General features: G+C 35.1%; 1 protein-coding gene across 1 annotated transcript in view; it reads left to right on the top strand.

The window, feature by feature from the left end:
* NHLRC2 (NHL repeat containing 2) overlaps positions 1-16774 on the top strand; it is a 56529-nt gene that overhangs the window by 12956 nt on the left and 26799 nt on the right. Inside the window, exon 3 of the mRNA XM_011359321.2 lies at positions 13991-14451. Within this exon, the coding sequence (XP_011357623.1) occupies positions 13991-14451 (461 nt within the window). The remainder of the gene's footprint in view (positions 1-13990; positions 14452-16774) is intronic.

Genomic DNA, 16774 nt, shown 5'->3' with positions numbered 1-16774 from the left:
TTTAAACTGAATTTTTGAGTGGGGTTGAATATCTTTTCATATATTTATAGCTATTTATTATAAATGAAGTTTTGTCAAGCATCGTGTTCTCTAACTGGTTTTTGTTTAGGTATATAAAGACTATTGATTTTTTTGTGTTAATTTAATATTCTACTTCTTGAATCTTCTGTTATTTAGTTTAGTTTTATAACTGATCCTCTTGAGTGTCCTTAACATACTCTCATATTATCTGCAAAGAAAATCTCCAATTCTTCTATCTGTAATTGATTTCTCTTGTCCCATTTTTTCAGCTAATACCCCTCCCCCCAATTCATTGTTAAATAATACAGGAGACAGTGGGCATCTTTGCTTTGTTTTCTACCTTATTGGAAATACTTCTCATTTTCCTCTGTTAAGTAAGAGGCTGGTCTTAGGACTCAGTTATATTTATTTAATTAACAAGGTATCAAAGGACAGAACTTAAAATTATTTCTCAATAAATCTGACATCAAAAACAAAAATCAGCTACTTTCGGTTTGGAGAAGAATGAATGGCCACCTGATTTTTCATCTCCCCACTTGTCCTCTGCTCCCCTCCAAACATAAAAACAACAAAGAGTAAATAAAACCACACTTGATCCTGCATTCAGCAATACTAGGAGACAGAGATCATGGCCTTCAAGTTACCTGTAAGTTGAGAAATAAGCAGAATTCCATTAAAGGTCCTGCTGCAAGCCTGCAGGTGCTAAGAACAGGGATGGAGGAGGCTTAAAATAGAATTAAAAAAATAGAATGGTTCAGAGATCTTTGGTGAAACACAGTAACCCCCTTACTTGCGGAAAGAGAAACTCCAACAGTAAATGCAAAATACTGAACACAGGTTTGTATAGAGTAGATCATAGTACTAGCTCTTGAAAAATTGAAGGATTCAGAATGGAAGCCTTAGAGAAGCATTGCTTGGGGAGGGAATCAGATATACAGTTGTGTGCTTTCCTTCAGAGAGTGTCTCCTGAAGAGAAAAAAGAAAAGAGGGAAAAGTTAAGGATCTTGCAGAAGCAAAGGCAAAATACACATCAACCACTCCTTCCAACAGTGCTATCCAAAAATGAAACTGCACAGAAAAAGGGAACCGTCAGAAGAGGGTGCTCTCAAACTGAGAGCCCTGTCCACAAAATGCATAGGAATAATGAAAAACAGAACATATCCACATAAACTGTTAAAGGATGGGAATGTATTTGAAGGTGAAATGTTGGTGAAAAGTCTCACTTAAAAAATGATCACGAAATTGACAACCATAACACAGTCTTTCATATTGAATTCCATATCCTCAAACATCATTTTATAATAATGAAAAAACAGCTGGAATCAGAAATTCAAAAACTGAGAACAAAAATGGATCAAAAAGAGAAAAAAAAGGAAGAAATGTGTTTATTGAACTCAGAAAAGAAATAGAAGAAAAAGGTAAGAATTATATCAAATGAAGACTAAATTACAAGGTGCCTAAGGGATAGTAAAAGCATATAAAAATGTAATAAGGAGCATTGAAGTAAATCAGGAGGAAAGCAAACATAGAAAATGAAAAAAATTAAAGAAGTAAAAAAGGTTAAAAATGAAATGATTGAATTGGAAGATAGCAGAAGAGGTCCAACATAAGACTACTTGGAGACTCTAAAAAGAAAATCAAAACCGACTATAACTAATATCTAAAATTAGAATCCAGGAGAATATTTCAAAAATAAAAGAAACTTTGAATATACATATTGAGATGTCCTTCCAGCTACCAGAGAAAATTGACCTAGAAAATCCCAAGAAGTATCCTAGTAAAACTATTACAGTTTGAAGATGTTTTTATAAAAAATCCTCAGGGCCTTCAGGAAAAACGGTGACTTTTAAAAAGTCATTTATGTCTTTTAAAAAGATGACTTTTAAAAATGACTAAAAAATTAGACTAGACAGACTTCACAAATGTGCAAAGCAAGGCAACAGTAGAACATTTTCAAGAATTAAGTAGAGAAGGTACAAACCAAGGATGTTATATCCAACCACCTGTCTTTTAAGAATCTCTTAGGGTTAGAGAAACGATTTTCATTATCCAAGAACTCAGAATACTGTGCATGTGTGAGTCTACTCTGTGGTAAATCTCTTTGAGGGAGAGCTGCTTCTAACCAGGGGTGACTAAGGAAACTCAGATAGATGGCTGAAGTTTCATACGTGTATTTTAGAGCTAAGACCAAAAAGAGGTTGTAAAGTTTTGGTGTGTCAGGGTTTGATCAAAGAAGCAGAACCACTGAGAGTAATAGAAATAATAAAGGATTTCCTATAGGCACTTGACCTTATATAATTGTGGGAGCTGGTTAACTAGTCTACATGTGACTGTTACTTCTATGTCTAGTATGTCAACTTGAAGTCAGGTCTGGCAGGTGAAAAGAAAAGATGGATATGAAGTAGGGGAGAGAAGGAGTAGTTGCAACCTGCAAACATTAACAGGAACCCACAGAAGCTTCAAATTTAATGAAGTGACCAGCAGAGTTAATTGGTGCCCTTTGTCATGGAGCTAAACACTCACCAGGTCTAGGAGTTAGAGAAGCCAAGGGAGGAGATCTGGCAGGAGCTGGTGCAGCTTTGGGGCCCAGCTGCTATCCCACACCAGTAAAGATAGGCAGCAGAAAATCTGCAAGGTGTGTGTGAACTGTAGTAGAGCCTAGTGCCCTGCACCTGTCTTCCAAACTGATGCTTCCTTTTTTACCTTCCACTTCTTTCACAAAGTATCTCTTGTGGTCTAGGATAACCCATAACTCGGCAGGGAATTGAGTGCTGGAAAACTTCCAATTTAGCTAAATTGACGAAATATAAATCCATTACTCATGGGTAGAACAATAAAATCATGTATCTTGACAGAAATGGAATGCAACTAAAGAAAGATGGAAAGAAAAGGGAGAGAGAACAGGGAAATGAGTGTACCCATCTATGTAGCTATTGATTATTGTATAAGTAATAGGTGGGAGTTAAAAGATACCATTTAAAAGTGATAGACCAGATAGTAAAAGTTATGAAAAATGGAGATTATGTACTTCTATAATATGACAGAAAGTATTAATATAAAGAGAACTACTGGAACAAAAATACAAACTTTCCTAAAACCCCAAAGAAATTTTTTAAAAAAGATAAAGGATACACTAAAGAAATACCATCAAGTATAATATATACAAATGTCAATGTAGGATAATATGAAAGAATTGAGATCAAACATACCAGTTGTATCAATACAACTGAATATGGTTCTATCGAAAGAGGTAGCCATCAGTTCCTATTTTATTTTCTATTTTTTTTTTAATCAGGAGTAGATGTTGAATTTTTTTTCTGTTTTGTACCTCATTAATTCCTGGTTTTATCTTTGTTATTTCCTTCTTTGATTTATTTTCTTTTGATTTATTTTGTTCTTTTCCTAGATTTGTTAGTGGGGAATTAATTCATCTATGGTAATTTTCATTGATATAAATGTTAGAGGCTATGAATTGAAGGCTATGAATTTTCTTCTCTCAATGCATTAACTATATCCCATAAATTGATATGTAATATTTTTATCATATTTTAGAAATTTTTTAATTTTGACTTTTGTTTCACCTCTCACTCAAGTTGATAGAGGGTTTTAAAATTTCCAAGTGGAAAAGTGTGACATAATAGAAAATATATATGTATTGGTCTTTGCCCCGGGTTCCTGGCACAGAGCTCCTAAACTCTCTTGTAATCTAAGAGATAAGAGCACTAGGAACATCTTTTGTTCTTATATTTGATCTTTGACCTGAATTCCTGGCTGGAGTTCCTCAATCCCTTAGAATTTCCTGGGTGATAACAGTGTCTTTTGTTCCAAGGTGACCCTTGATGCGCTCCTGGGCGAGGGCAGGTCTCCAGAAAGACCAAGCTATGATTAGAAACTTGGAAGTTTTAGCCCCACACCCCATTCTTTATTAACTCCATTCAACGGAGTTAATGATTGATCATACATACTTATGTGATAAAGCCTGCATAAAGGTTCCTAAGAGTTCAGAGAACTTCTGAGTTGGTGAATATACAGAGGTGCTGAGAGAGTGTTGAGCTTGGAGAGGGCATGGAAGCTCTGCCACCTTCCCCCAAACCTTCTTGCCCTATGCGTCTCTATCATTTGGATAATCATCTCTATCCTTTTTCATATCATTTTGTAGTAAACTGCTAAAGATATGTTTACCTGAGTGTTTTGAGCTGTTCTAGCAATTAAATCCAAGGGAAGGGTCATGGGAACCTCTAATTTGTAGCAAAATCCAACAGAAGTTGTGGATAACTTGAGAGGCCTACTACTTGTGATTGGCTTCTAAGTAGGAGGGCAGTCTCATGGGACTGAGCCCTTAACTACAGAGTCTGTGCTAATTCTGATGAGTGTCAGAATTTAATTGAATTACAGGACACCCATCTGGTCACAGACAAATGCTTAGTGTGGTCAAAAAAGCACAAATCTGGTGTCAAAAGTGTGAGTGAGGTAGTAGCGTAAGAGTGAAAGAGAAACACATGGGAATAGTATGAGTTTTTCCTGAAGGCCTCCTTTTTTATTATAAATATCCAGTTTTATCATATTGTGCTTAGAGTGTAATTTAATTTTATTTGTAATCAATATTTATAAATATTTCATGTATACTTGAGAGAAAGGTGTATTATCAGATTACAATTTGATATATATCAATAAGATCTATTCTACTTCATTAATTATTATCTTAATTCAGCTTTCTGTATAGTCACGTTTTTCTGCTTGATCTGGCTCACGCTGAGAGTGATATGTTTCTGCTTTATTAAGTTCCTTCTCTTGTTATATGGATATTCATAACTTTTACCTTTGTTGTGAAGGCTCTTCACACTAAAACATTTCTTCCTTTGTTACGTTGGTATCAGGATCACAACCATTGTGTTGCTTTCATTTGCCTGGTGCACCTTTGCCTATCCCTTTCTTTTTAGCTTTTCTGATTCACTTAATTTTAGTTGAGTCTCAAATATGCAGAAGGTATCCAGATCTTTTAATAGATAAATTAAGCCCAGTCACATTTATTTGATAATTGTGTATAATTATTGTTATGTGTATTAGGTTTTATTGTTGTTTCTCAACATAATGTTCTTTCTTTGCTATTTTATTTTACTAATTTCTTTCGATAGTTAGAAAAGGTTGTATTTTTTTCTTTTTTCACTAAATAACTCGTTTACTTTAAAAGAGAAAAATAAATGAGTGATATACTACACATATATGTGGCTTATTACGTGCCAGGTATTATGCTAAGGATGTGATATGAATTATAAAAATTAAACTTAGAAATATTACGAAGAAAGTACTCTTATTTCCCATTTTTAAATTTATTTTTTATTGAGATAACATTGGTTTATTATATAAGTTTCAGATATTCAACATTATAAATCGGCATCTGTATGTACCACATTGTGCTCACCACCAAAAGTCGTTTCCATCTGTCACCGTGCAGTTGAGCCCGTTTACCTGTGTCACCATCCCTCCGTTCTCCTTTTCCTCTAGTGACCACCAATTTGTGTCTGCCTCTGTAAGTTTGTTTTTGTTTTATCTGTTCATTTGTGTTTTTTTTACATTCAGCATGAGTGAAATCATATGGTATTTGTCTTTTTCTGTCTGACTTATTTTACTTAGCCTAATACCCTCCAAGTCTACTATGTTGTCACAAATGGCAGGATTTCACCTTTTTATGACTGAGTTGTATTTCATGGAGTGTGTGCGCATGTGTGTGTGTACGCACACCACATCTTTATCCATTCATCCTTCGATGGACAGTTAGATCATTTCCATTTCTTGGCTATTGTAAATAATGCTGCAATAAACATAGGAGTGCATGTATCTTTTTGAATTAGTGTTTTTGTATTCTTCAGAATACCCAGAAGCGGAATAGCTGGATTACGTGGCAGTTCTGTTCTTAATTTTCAAGGACTCTCCACACTGTTTTCCATACTGGCTATATTAATTTACATTCCTACCAGCAGTGTAGAAGAGTTCCCTTTTCTCCACACCCTCTCTAACACTCGTTTGTCTTTTTGATGATAGCCGTTCCAGCAGGTGTGAGGTGATATCTCATTGTGGTTTTGATTTGTATTTCCCTAGTAATTAGTGGTGTTGAATATCTTTTCATGTGTCTATTGGCTATGTCTATCTTCTTTGGAAAAATGCCTATTCCGATCCTCTGCCCATTTTTTAATCACGTTGATTTTTGTTGAGATGTATGGTTTCTTTATATATTTTGGACAGTAATCCATTATTAGATATATGACTTGCAAATATTTTTAACCATTTGATAGGTTGCCTTTTTATTCTGTTGGTAATTTCCTTTGTTGTATAGAAGCTCTTTCGTTTGATGTAGTCCCATTTGTTTATTTTTCCTTTTGCTTCCCTTGCCTTTGGAGTTGAATCCACAGAAACATCACCAAGACCGATGTCAAGGAGCTTACTTCCTATGCTTTCTTGTATGTATTTTATGGTTTTAGGTCTTATGTTCAAGACTTTAATTTATTTTGAGTAAGTTTTTGTGTGTGGTGTAAGATAGTGGTCTAGTTTTATCCTGTGGCTGTCTAGTTTTTCCAGCATCATTTATAAAAGAGACTTTTCTTTCTCCATTGTGTGTTCTTGGCTCTTATATCGTAAATTAGCTGTCCATATATATGTAGTTTTATTTCTGGGCTCTCAATTCTGTTCCATTGATCTGTGAGTCTGTTTCTTGCCAGTGCCATACTGTTTTGGCTATTATAGCTTTGTAGTGTAGTTTGAAATCAGGGAGTGTGACCCTCTGGCTTCATTATTTTTTCACAGAATTGCTTTGGCTATTTGTGGTAGTGTGTAGTTTCATATACATTTTAGGATTTTTTGTTCTGTTTCTGTGGAAAATGCCTTTGGGATATCAATAGAAATTGCATAGAATCTGTAGATTGCTTTAGGTAATATGGTCATTTTAACAACACTGTTTCTTCCAGTCCACGAGCATGGAATATCTTTCCTTTTATTTGTGCCTTCTTCAGTTTCTTTTAACAGTGTCTTAGAGTTTTTAGGTTTTCGTGTCCTTGATAAAGTTTATTCCTAGATTTTTTGTTGTTGTTATTGTTATTGTGATTGTAAATGGGATTGTTTTCTTAATTTCTTTCTCATTTTTTTGTTGTTGTTAGTGTATAGAAATGCAACAGATTTTTTGTGTATTGATTTATACTCTGCAATTTTACTGTATTTGTTTATTTTTTCTAATAGTTTTTTAATGGAGTCTATAGGGTTTTCTATATATAAAATCATGTCATCCACAAATAGTCACAGCTTTACTTCTTCCTTTCCAATTTGGATGCCTTTTATTTCTTGCCTGATTGCTCTAGCTAGGACTTCCAATACTATGTTGAATAATAGTGGTGAGAGTAGACATCCTGGTCTTCTTCCTCATCTTAGAAGAAAAGCTTTCTGTTTTTCACCATTGAGTATGATATTAGTGATGGGTTTATCATATATGATCTTTATTATGTTGAGGTACTTTCTTTCATTCCAGTTTTATTGAGAGTTTTTATAATAAATGGATGTCTAATCTTATCAAATGCTTTTTCTGCATTTATTGAGATGGTGATATGATTTTTATCCTTCAGTTTGTTAATGTGGTATATCATGTTGATTGATTTTTGGATATTGAACCATCCTTGCATCCCTGGTATAAATCTCATTTGATCCTTTTAATGTATTGTATTTGGTTTGCTAGTATTTTGTTAAGAATTTTTGTTTCTGTGTTCATCAGAGATATTGCCCTGTAATTTTCCTTTTTTGTGTTGTCCTTGTCCGGTTTTAGTATCAGGGTAATGTTGCCCTCATAGAATGAATTGGGAAGTGTTCCCTCTTAACTTTTTTGGAGGAGCTTGAGAAAGATAGGTGTTAAATTTGCTTTTAATATTTGTAGAATTCACCAATGAAGCTGTCTGATCCTGGACTTTTGTTTTTTGGGAGTTTTTCAATTACTGTTTCAATCTCCTTACCAGCAATTGGTTTATTCAGATTTTCTATTCATGATTCAGTGTAATTCAATATGAGTCTAACAGTTTATCCATTTCTTCAATATTTTCTAATTAAATATAGGTATTTTTTAGTATTTCTGTGGTATCCATAGTAATTTAATTTTTATTTCTAATTTTAATTATTTGGGTCTTCTCTTTTAACGAGTCTAGCTAGTTTTGTCAATTTAGTTTATCTTTTCAAAGAACCAGCTTTTATTTGCATTGACCTTTTTTATTGTCTGTTTAGTCTCTATTTCATTTATTTCCATTCACATTTTTATTTCCTTCCTTCTCCTGACTTTAGGCTTTGTTTGTTTTTTCGTTTCCTCATTCCTTTACATGTAAGGTTAGGTTGTTTGAGACTTTTATTGTTTCTTGAGGTAGGCCATATTCCTATAGACTACCCTCATAGTACTGCTTTTGATGTTATATTTTTACTTTCATTTGTCTGTTTTTATTCTGTTATTTCTTCTTTGTTTTTTGTTGTTGTTGTTGTCATTGACTGAATAGTTGTTCAGTAGCACGTTTAATCATTACATATTCGTGATTTTTCAGTTTCTTAAAGTTGATTTCTAGTTTAATACTGTTGTCAGTAAAGGTGCTTGATGTGATTTTATCCTTACATTCATTGAGACTTGTTTTGTGTCCCAACTTAATAGTTTATACTTGAGAAGAATGTGCTTTTCGTTGCTTTTGGGTGAAAAGTTTTTATATATATAAAGTCTGCTTGGTCTAATATATCATTTAAGGTTGCCCTTGTTGACTTTCTGTCTAGATGATCTATCTACCCATTGATTTAAGTAGAGTGTTAAGGTTCTTTACTATATTATTGTGTGGCTGTCAATTTCCCCCTTGCAGTCTGTTAATAGTTGCTTTATATATTTTGGTGCTCCTACATACCTATTGGTAAATGTAATGTCTTCTTGGTGGATTGTCCCTTTTATTATGTAATGTCTATCTTTGTTCCTTTTACTTTTTTTATCTTGAAGTTTGCTTTCTTTTGCATTCTGTTTGTTTTGAGTATCATCTTTCACCCCTTTACTTTGAGTCTATGTTTGAGTCTCCTGCAGGCAGCATATAGTTGGGTCTTATTTTTTAATCCATCCAGCCACTCTCTGCCTGTGCCTTTTGATTGGTGAGTTCTTTCTGTTTACACATAGGGTAAGTATTGATACATAAGGGCTTACGACTGCTATTGGCTGTCTGCTCTATATTGGCATTATTTCTTTTCCTTTGTATTTCTGTCTGCCATTTTATTTTGGTGGTTTTTTATCATGTTTTTCTCAATTTTTTTTTTGTTTCATGTCTCTGCTCTAGATTTTTGTTCTGTGGTTATTAAGAGGTTTGTATAAAATGTCTTGTGGATAAAATAGTCCCTATTGTGCTGATAGTGTCTTATCTTCATTTGCCTATACAGGTTCGGTTCTTTTATTCCTCTTTTATGTTTTTGTTGTTACAAATTATTCCTTTGTATCTTGTGAATTCATTATCAAATGGAGGTAGTTATAGTTATTTTTAATGGTTTTCACCCCTTTAAGCTTTTTGCTGTACTTCAGTGTTTGACACTCTCGTCAGAAATGGCATCACTCTAAGTTTTGCGTACTTGTGTTTTTCATTCCTGGTGGAAGAACTCTTTTCACCATTTCTTGTCAGACAGGTGTTGTGAACTCCAGACAGGTGTTGTGATGAACTCCAGACAGGTGTTGTGATGAACTCCAGACAGGTGTTGTGAACTCCAGACAGGTGTTGTGGTGAACTCTCTCAACTTTTGTTTGTCAGGGAAAGCCTTTATTTCTCTGTCATATCTGAAGAATACCTTTGCCGAATGGATTATTCTAAGGTGGCAGTTCTTATCTTTCAGTGTTTTGAATTTGTCATACCCTCTTTTGGCCTGTGGTGTTTGTGCTGAGAAATCTGCTTATAACCTAATGGGGGTACCTTTGCAGGTTACTCTCTTTTTTGCCCCCTGCTTGCTTTTAAAATCTTTCTTTATCATTGACTTTAGACAGTTTTAATGTAATATGCCTTGGAGAAGGTCTTTTTGTGTTGATAAGTAGGTGTTCTGTTAGTTTTGCGGATTTGGATATCTAGTTTGTTCCCTGTTTGGGGGTATTCTCAGCTGTTATTTGAACAAGCACCCAACACTCTTTTCCCCTCTCTTCTTCGGGATACCCATTATCCTTATGTTGCCTTTTCTAATGGAGTCAATTCTTGTAGAGTTTCTTCATTTTTGTCTTTTTCATGTTATGTCTCTCCTTCCACCTGAATCATTTCTAGATTTCTATTTTAAGCTTGCTAGTCCTCTTTTCCATGTGGTCTACTCTATTTCCAGTGCTTTCTAATGCATTCTTCTCCTCACTGAGTTATTCTGCTTCAGAATTTGGTTCCTTTTTAGTCTCTTTGGTAAAGTACTCCTTCTGTTCATTAATTTTATTCCTGAATTTATTGAACCGTCATTCTGAATTTTCTTGTAGCTTATTGAGTTTCTTCATGACAGCTATTTTCAGTTCTGTCAGATTGCAGTCTTCCATGTCTTTAATTTTACTTTCTGGAGAATTGTAATTTTGTGTGCGTGTGATACTATATTACTTCATAGTACTTGATGACTTGTTCCTGGTATATTGGAAGTAGTGAATATCTTTCTGTGTTGCATCTAGTTATATTTTAGAACTAGTGTTTTCCACTCTCTACTGCCTTTGCCAGTGGTGTCACTGGTCCCCTTGTCACTGGTTATGCCTCTGAGGTCACTTGCCTTGCTGCTGTCCATGTTGCTGCTTCACCAGTACCTCTGCTATTCCTGGTGCATGTGGTTGGAGATTCTTGGAGACTTAAGTCACAGGTGGCTCTCCACTGCCCTGGGCACTGGGATCTTGGGTGCTCCACAGCAGTTCCTGGAACCTTAGGCCATAGGCATCACCCCAACTGCTCTGGGCACCAGGGTCTTGAGTGCAGTTCTGGCTGCTGGGAAGGCTGAAGTCACAGTTGCAGTCACCGCTGCTGTCAGAGGTGGGGTCTTATCTGGCTTATGGGAGCTGCAGAGGTTCTCGGAGCCTCATGTCACCACTGCCACTGTCACGGGCACTGGGGTCCTGGGTGCAGCCCTTGCTGCTGGGGTTGCTCAAGTGAAGTTGCCTCCACTATGTGGGGGCTGCCTGGGTCTTGGACACTGCTGTGGTTCCTGGAGCCTCTGGTCTCCAATGGCAAGTGCCTCCATGGCACCTGGATCCTCCAGCCATGGGTGATGCCACTGTTCTTAGAGCCTTAGGAAGCAATGCCCGTACCACTGCCATGAGCTCTAAAGTCTTTGGTGCAGCCCTTGTTGCTGGGAGGGCTGAGGTCACTGTCAGAGGAGAAGAGATTGACCAGTTCTCAGGCACTATTGGGGTTCCTGGAGCCTCTAGATGCAGACTCCACCTCGGCTTCTGGTGCCTCCCACTGCCGGCTCCAGCAATGCTGTTACCCTGGCTCTGCAGCCCCCATGAGGCCCAGTCCACCAACCTTCACATGTGCAGATGTGTGGATCTCTCAGGCATCCTAGTGTACTGTGCAGAGGATTCTAGGTTGGGCTTTGGATGTCCTACTGGTTGTAATTTAAAAGGGAGAGAAAAAAGGAAGTATGCTAACATCACTCTGTATTTTTTTTATTGGTTATCTTTGTGCTTGTAACTTTAAAATATTAACAGTTTTTACACTATACTAGGTGCTATGCTAAATGCCTTATACAGATTGTTTTAATCCTCAGAACTGACCTATGAGGCAGTTCCTATTATTTTCTCCATTTTACTAATAAGAAAATCAATGCACAGAGAGGTTAAGTAACTTGCCCAAAGTAATACAGGAAGTGTGACTTCATAGCCCTTGCTATTTTTTTTGAAAAACTTTGTTGTGGAATAATTAACACACAGTGAACTGCACATATTTTTTAAGTGTACATTTCTTCCCACTCCTACCCACCACCCTCTCCTCAGTCTCCAAGCAACCACTAATCACGGTCTTTTTCTGTAGCCGCTTTCTAGATGTTTGGGGGACGGGGGTTGTGTGTGCGGTTTTGAGCAGTTTTTATGTGTCTTGATATAACTTTTTTTCAATTTATCATATTTTTGGTGTGCTAATCTTGAATTCTGTAAATTTATATTTTTAATCAAATTTTGGAAGTTTTGGCATCATTCAAATATTTTTCTCAAACTCAATCTCTTTCTTTTCTTCTGGATTCCAATTGCATGTATATTGGGTCTTTTGAAAGTTGCACGAGACCCTAAGGTTCCGTTCTTTTTTTTTTTCATATCTTCTTTATTTTATTCAGATTGGATAAATTTTGCTGAGCTCTCTTTATGTTCATTAACTTTTTTCTTTGTAATCTCCTTTTTACCAGTGAGCTCATCTAGTGAATTTATTCCACTTACGCTATTTTTCAGTTCTAAAATTTTCATTTAGTTCTTTTTTTATACTTCCTATTTCTCTGTTTATATTTCTTATCTTTCATTCATTTCAACTGTGTTTTTCTTTACCTTATGGAGTATAGTTATCACAACTCCTTTAAAGTCTTCTACTAATTCAAACATGCTGCTTCATTTTGGTATCTGTCAGTTGTTTTTTTGCCTTGACAGTAGGTCACATTACCTTGTTCTTTGGGTGTCAGGTAATTTTGGATTGTATCTTGGTCATTGATAGCAGACTCTGGGTTCTGTTATAATCTTATGGGGAATATTGATAAGTTTGTTTTAGTAGATATTCATTCCTATTTGTAAGTTTTTCTCATCTTTCTTCAGCTCTGTCTCTCCTTCCGTCAGCCCAGTAATTCAATTCTTAGTTCTCTGAGCATTTGCTATACCTTTTGGGGGCTGTCTCGTGCATATGTAGTTTAGGAGTTAAGCCGAGATGTGTGAGTAATCATATTCAGAAGTGGGGAATCACTTTCTCTGGATTTCTTCCTGTCACGGTTTCTTCCATTCTCCCCAGTTTTCCTGGTTCCTTGGGCCAGAAAGGTAGTGGGGTTTCTATTGGAGTTTTAGCCACCTTTATTGCTCCAACTGAGGCCTAGCCTCAGTGCAAAGCCATGAAAGCAGAAACAAAATAAAACTGGAAACTCACCTCATGTGGTTTGCTTTTCCAGATTTCTAAGTTTACCTGCTTTTGTTTATTTTTCTCCGTGTATGTGTTTTGATTTGGAGTTAATAGTTATAAATGGAAGGCTGGGCTGTCAGGGAGTTACACCTCCCAATTCGTGTCATTTTATTTCTTCTTCATACTGGTTTTGTATAGTTTTTGGTGGGTGTGTTGGGAGATTCTAATTTACATAGCCATTATTATCTCTACTATCCTGATAGTCAATATTGAGTTTTTTCTCTTAATTTGGCCTAACACTTCTTTTCCCCTATACTGTTTCTGTGGCATATCATATTGATTAAGTTAAGAGAAATATGTCATTTTTAGTTTTTGGTAGTTCTGCTATCTATAATATGTGTTAGAAAAATTATATCATAGGAATTTTAAATAAAGACCTTATATTATGGAAACATCTTGCTTATATTGTTTTGTTAATCTGTATTGTAGTTAGGTCAGAAATATTTAAGATGTTAAATAACAAAAGGCAGCCATAGTCACTGAATTTCAGTGGGGCATACAAGTGGGGAAAAGTTAACAAAATTTCAACATCGTATAAAAATAGTGTATTTTTAAAGCTTGTCTAGATCAAGGACACAAAGGATTTTAATCTCGAAATAGCCACATGATTTTCATATGTGGTTTTATGTAACTATCAAGATTGTCATGAGATGTAAATGTTAATTTTTTTATGCTTGCGTTTAAATGCAGTGGAAGACACTAGTTTTGCCTTTTTCTTTTTTTAATCTCTGGGCAGTTTATATTTATTAATGACCCAACAACACCTAATATGTGGATGGTGCGATATTCAGACCTTAATACTTCATAATATTTAAGTTGTTATTTTTTTCATTTAGATGGTCTTTTGATTGTCGGTGTTCACTCGGCTAAGTTTCCAAACGAGAAAGTCCTGGATAACATTAAGAGTGCTGTTCTCCGCTACAACATCACCCACCCTGTGGTTAATGATGCAGATGCCAGCCTTTGGCAAGAGCTGGAAGTTTCCTGCTGGCCAACTCTGGTCATATTTGGACCCCGTGGAAACATGTTGTTTTCTTTGATTGGAGAGGGACACAAAGATAAATTATTTTTGTATACTTCAATAGCTTTAAAGTATTACAAAGACAGGGGACAGATCAGAGATAATAAAATTGGAATAAAACTCTATAAAGATTCTTTGCCACCTTCACCATTGCTATTTCCTGGCAAAGTAACAGTAGACCATGTTTCTAAGAGATTGGTAATAGCGGACACTGGACATCATAGAATTTTGGTCATCTGGAAGAATGGACAAATTCAGTACAGCATTGGAGGTAAAGTTTGTTTTTAATTATGATATGTAATGTATTTATTTTATAGTAATAAAGTTCAAGGAAATATATTAAAATTGAAATTTATAAATAAGAACTAATTATAGAAGGGCAATATACCTTGACTTTTAACTTCATGAAATTATGTTACTAATTAATGGACGGATGTCTTCTCACTCTCTCAGAAAACAAACAAAAATACCACAAACCCCATTCAAGTCAAAAGGAAATCTTGTTAGGATTTTTAAGTATATTTGTATATCCTCTCTCCCCGCCACCACCCAAGAAACTGCCACAGTTACTGTGTCTTATAAAAGTATTACAGTAAGTCCTCACTTAACATTGTGGGTAGGTTCTGCAGCTTGAAATGAAGCAGTGTATATAACGAAACAAATTTTACCATAGGTGATTTGATATTAAGAATTCAGTTCCTATGGCATGTCATCAACTTTATAACAAAACAACACTGAGCAAAACAACTTAATTTGAGGACCTACTCTGTATAAGTTGTGGATTTGGGACATTGTAAATGGAAGTACACTATTTCAGTTTCCACCAAAATATAGCCAATATCTTTTTTAAGACCAGTACAATACCCTAGGAACTTGAGACTTAGATTACAAAATAAATAAACTCGGATTTGTACATAATTTTAGTTTTCTCTTTCCATAAGAGTAAAAGCGTACTTCTGAATCATTTCCCTTTGAGTGAAGCGAAATATAAATATTGTTTAAGCATAGATCATTTTGTTCCATATTTCCCTGGTCTTAGATGTAAAAAGGGCTCTTATTTATAGCTACACAATTAATAAAACCTTATTAATTTTTAATAATTTATTTTTAATAATTCATCTCTGCAGTCTTGCTTTAATAACACATGCAGTATCAGTACATGGAGTAGAGATACCTGCATTCCTAATGCAAATAAAGTAATCATATTCCTAAGCCCTGGTACTATTCTTAGTATGCCATGATATTACTCCTTTAGCTTTTGAATTTTGTTTATTTGTTGTTTTTGTCAGAGTATGTGTGTGTTTTATGTTTATTTTGTTTTAGCAGCTTAGTATTTTGGTTTATAACAGGCAGTTAGGAGAATTCTTACTCAAAAAGTATCTATTGTAGGAGGTTGAATTTAAATGGCGAACAGAGTTTTTAATAGATTCTATAATTTTCAAAATAGTATAAGTGAATATGCTTTTTTGTTAAACAGAGAAACTAGCAACAGGCTAGCTTTCCCAAACATGTTTCTGGGAACACTGTTATCTTGTGATAAATTAATAGTTATTCTGCAACTTGTAAAAAAGAATTCTTACTGTACTTCTCATATCTTTTAATCTGCTAATGTACCTCATGAATATCCAAGAGAGTGTGATAGTACGCAGTCTCTTCGAATCTGAAGTGACCACAGTGCTCTCCCTTCTCCCCACCACCCAGGAACTCCAACAATACTATTAATAATAGTAGTAATAGTAATAATGTATGCCTGGCATTATTCTAAGTACTTTACCTGTATTAATTTATTTAGTCCTCACCATGCTATGAGTTAGATATATTATTAGTTCCATTTTAGAGGAGACAAACTGAGACACAAAGAACTTGAGCAGATCATCACCTCGGAAATGTAGAGTTGGGATTTATTCCAAGTCTGTTGGGCTCTTGAGTTTATGTTCCTATCACCACACTGTGCTGCCCCTCTTACTAACATCTTGTGGACAGTGGAATTCTGCAAAGCATTTTTTAGTTTGGAAATGCTGACTTAGAGGCTTTAAATGGCTTGTCTTCGGGTCACAGAAATAATATTTCATTATGCTGTGTACTCTCTTGAAACTCCACGTGTATTACAAAAATGGAGACATAGTCCATTAAACTAGAATCATTCTTTGTCTCAAAGCATTTATTAGATATTATAGAACTTCATGGCAAAGTGAAACAGTAAATAAGAAGGATTCTTAACTTAGGGTTCATGGACTATTAAGAAATGCTTGAATCACTTTCAGAATCTAGAAACTCCTTGAAATTATGACATTTTTTGAGTATGAGTATTTTTCTCCAAGGAGAGGGTTAATAATTTTCATTGTGCAGTTGAAAATCCACATAGAACTTTCGACTACCCAAAAACTTAACTGCTAATAGCGTAGTGTTGACCAGAAGCCTTACTTATAAACAGTCGATTAACACTTATTTTGCATATCATGTGTTATATACTGTATTACAATAAAGTAAGCTAGAAAAAAATGTTAAAAATCATAAAATACATTTACAATATTTATTGAAAAAAATCCACGTCGGAAGCTCCTTTACTAAATGGGATGCTGCCCAATTCATGAATCAT

Source organism: Pteropus vampyrus, unplaced genomic scaffold, assembly GCF_000151845.1.
Source record: "Pteropus vampyrus isolate Shadow unplaced genomic scaffold, Pvam_2.0 Scaffold46, whole genome shotgun sequence".
NCBI lineage: Eukaryota > Metazoa > Chordata > Mammalia > Chiroptera > Pteropodidae > Pteropus > Pteropus vampyrus.
This window is presented reverse-complemented; position numbering and strand designations above follow the sequence as displayed.